Source organism: Stomoxys calcitrans, chromosome 1, assembly GCF_963082655.1.
Source record: "Stomoxys calcitrans chromosome 1, idStoCalc2.1, whole genome shotgun sequence".
Classification (NCBI taxonomy): Eukaryota; Metazoa; Arthropoda; class Insecta; order Diptera; family Muscidae; genus Stomoxys; species Stomoxys calcitrans.
In genome coordinates, this window is record NC_081552.1 from 78,043,626 (window position 1) to 78,046,213 (window position 2,588).

A 2,588-nucleotide genomic window follows, 5' to 3' on the forward strand; every position below is an offset into this window, starting at 1 on the left:
TAACTGTCAGCACCTTCTTCCTCTCAATCCCACTTGTAATGGCCAATCTTGAGTCAACCTTCTGTGGCCATAATGATGCATCCCCATGAAGAAAGAGTGGGCCATGGAACCAGATGTGACATTTCGGCAAGTTGGCTGCATGTAGCCCACGAGATAGTACATCAGCTGGATTGTCTTTCGACCTAACATGGCGCCATTGTTCAGGTATGCTTAGCGATTGAATAGCAGATATTTTGTTGGCCACGAAAGTCTTGTAGGACGAAGACTGTGCATTGATCCAGTTTAAGACAATCTCGGAGTCGGTCCAAATGTATATTGGGTTCTTCTTCATATTGAGCTCTCCCTTTATTTTGTTTGCGAGTTGAGCTGCTTTCAAAGCCGCACATAGCTCAAGTAGAGGTAGTGTTTCTTGCTTTAAAGGAGCCACCCTTGATTTTGCACACAGCGGCACGAATATATGCAGCTGCACCGTAGGCCTTTTCAGATGCGTCAGAAAATACGTGTAGCTGGGATTTTGTTGGGATATCGCCTTGAAAGATGTGTCGCGGTTCGTTGAACTCGTTTAAACTCTCCAAATCTTGTCTGAAAGTTAGCCAGACAGCATGAAGACTTGCAGGTAGTGGCTCATCCCAAGATAGTTCATGCATCCATAATTCCTGAATAAATATATTTGCCTTAACAATGACAGGCGCGATGAGTCCAAGTGGATCAAAAAGTTTTGCCAACTTGGATGTAACTGTTCGTTTTGAGACTGTCCAAACTTCGTTCAGTTCGGCATGGCTGGTTCTTCCCTCCAAATTATCAGTTGATATTGGTGATTGCTGGAATCTAGTAGTATCTGCCTATACTTTTTTTCGATGTCAGTCGTAAAGACGAATCTCGGCAGTCGGAACCTCAGTAAGATTGAGAATAGATCGCTTTGCACGACTGGCCCAGTGTACATAATGTCGTTCAAGGATAATCCAGTTGCTGTTTTCGCTGATGCGTCGAACACCACTCTAAGTTTAGTTGTAGTTGAGTCGGGTTTCAGCACGCAATGATGTGGAATGAAATACTTCGGGTCAATCACATTGTCTAGTTCAACTTTCCGCATATGGCCCAATTCTTCATATTCGCGCATAAAATGTACGTATTGTGTACTTACTTTCCGTATATGGCCCAATTCTTCATATTCGCGCATAAAATGTACGTATTGTGTACGTATCTCCGGATTCTTTTGCAATCGTCTCTCAAGGCTGATGAATTGGTGGTAGGCTAAACATTGCGACTGACCCAATGTCTGAGGGTTTTCGCGAAATGGAAGGCTGACGATGAATCGGTTGTCTACGCTAGTCTGCACATGATGCACGAAATGAGATTCACATTGATCTTCTGCTGGAGATAATACCTTTTCATTAGATCCGACCTCATCCATTTCCAAAGTTGTTTAATCGCAGTTTCTAGTGATGTTTCACTATCAAATACTGCACACTTTGGTGCTGTTGACTGACTGGCAATGTTGTGTTGTCGGATTTGTCCACCGACGATCCAGCCAAGTGAAGTGTTGGAAGATCATCAGCAAGTCTTATAGTTCCAGGTTGCGTGAGACTAAAGTAAAATTCAGCACCAAGAAGAATATCTATTTTTTCTTGTTTATAGAAATTGGGGTCTGCTAGATGAATGTTCCATGTGGAAGCGTCAAAGTTCTGGTTTGGTTGTGGGGGAATGATAGTTGGTAAGACGAAGGCTTCCAAGTTTGCAGAGAATGCATAGCGATGCTTCCGCTGGTGAGAGAGATAACTTTCGAATGAGCCTTTCCGTTACAATATTCACTTGAGAACCGGAGTCCAGCGTTGCGCGGAATTCATATGAAGCACCATTTGGAGATTTGATGACTTCCTTTGCTGTGGCTAATATTACATAATTATTGTTACCGATTAAAGATGAAGCGGAATCAGATGAGACTGCCATTGCGTTGTTTGGGGCTGCGCTGTTTTGTGTGTTTGAATGTTGTTGTTTTTGAGTTGAGTTTTGATTTTTAGGTGTATTTTGGTTTCCCTTTTGCAGATGTAGCAACGTATTGTGTTTGTTGCTGCACTTTCTACAACTGCTTGCAGAGCAGGCCTTTGCTGTATGGTCAATCCTGAAGCAATTGACGCAAAGTTTGTGTTGTTGTACCCACTTGAGTCTTTCAGGTTCTGCCATGTTCAAAATTTTTTTGCAGTGATAGAGCGGATGGGGTCCATTACAGCATAATTTGCAAATTTTGTCTCCAGATGCTGTCACAGAAGAGACTACCCGGCTTGTGTTTTGTTGTCCTGCCGGTTTATCCTTGACTACAATAGGATCCATTGATTGAAAGTGGAATTTTAGGAAAGATAGTAATTCATCAATTGTTGGTACCTCCTTTGGTTTACCGACTGCTTGCATAAACCTAATGTAAATGTTACGATCCATCTTTTTAACCATTAATGGCAGCAGTATGGCGTCCCAAGAGGAAGTATCAATCCCCAGATTATTCAGTGCCAACAGACATTCTCTCGTGGTGTCGTGCAAATCTTTGATTTTAGCTGCAGAGGATGTCCCCGTTGGTTGATTTAGGATTGCCA

General features: G+C 42.7%; 1 protein-coding gene across 1 annotated transcript; it reads right to left on the bottom strand.

Moving 5' to 3' along the window:
- Positions 1-766: 766 nt before the first annotated feature.
- LOC131996159 (uncharacterized) lies at positions 767-1,414 on the bottom strand. Its single transcript, XM_059365613.1, has one exon. The coding sequence runs from the start codon at positions 1,412-1,414 to the stop codon at positions 767-769; it is 648 nt and encodes a 215-aa protein (XP_059221596.1).
- Positions 1,415-2,588: the final 1,174 nt, after the last annotated feature.

What these genes read in the sequence shown, in the direction of transcription:
- LOC131996159 (XM_059365613.1), bottom strand. Translation starts at nt 1,414, where the DNA reads ATGGATGAGGTCGGATCTAATGAAAAGGTATTATCTCCAGCAGAAGAT.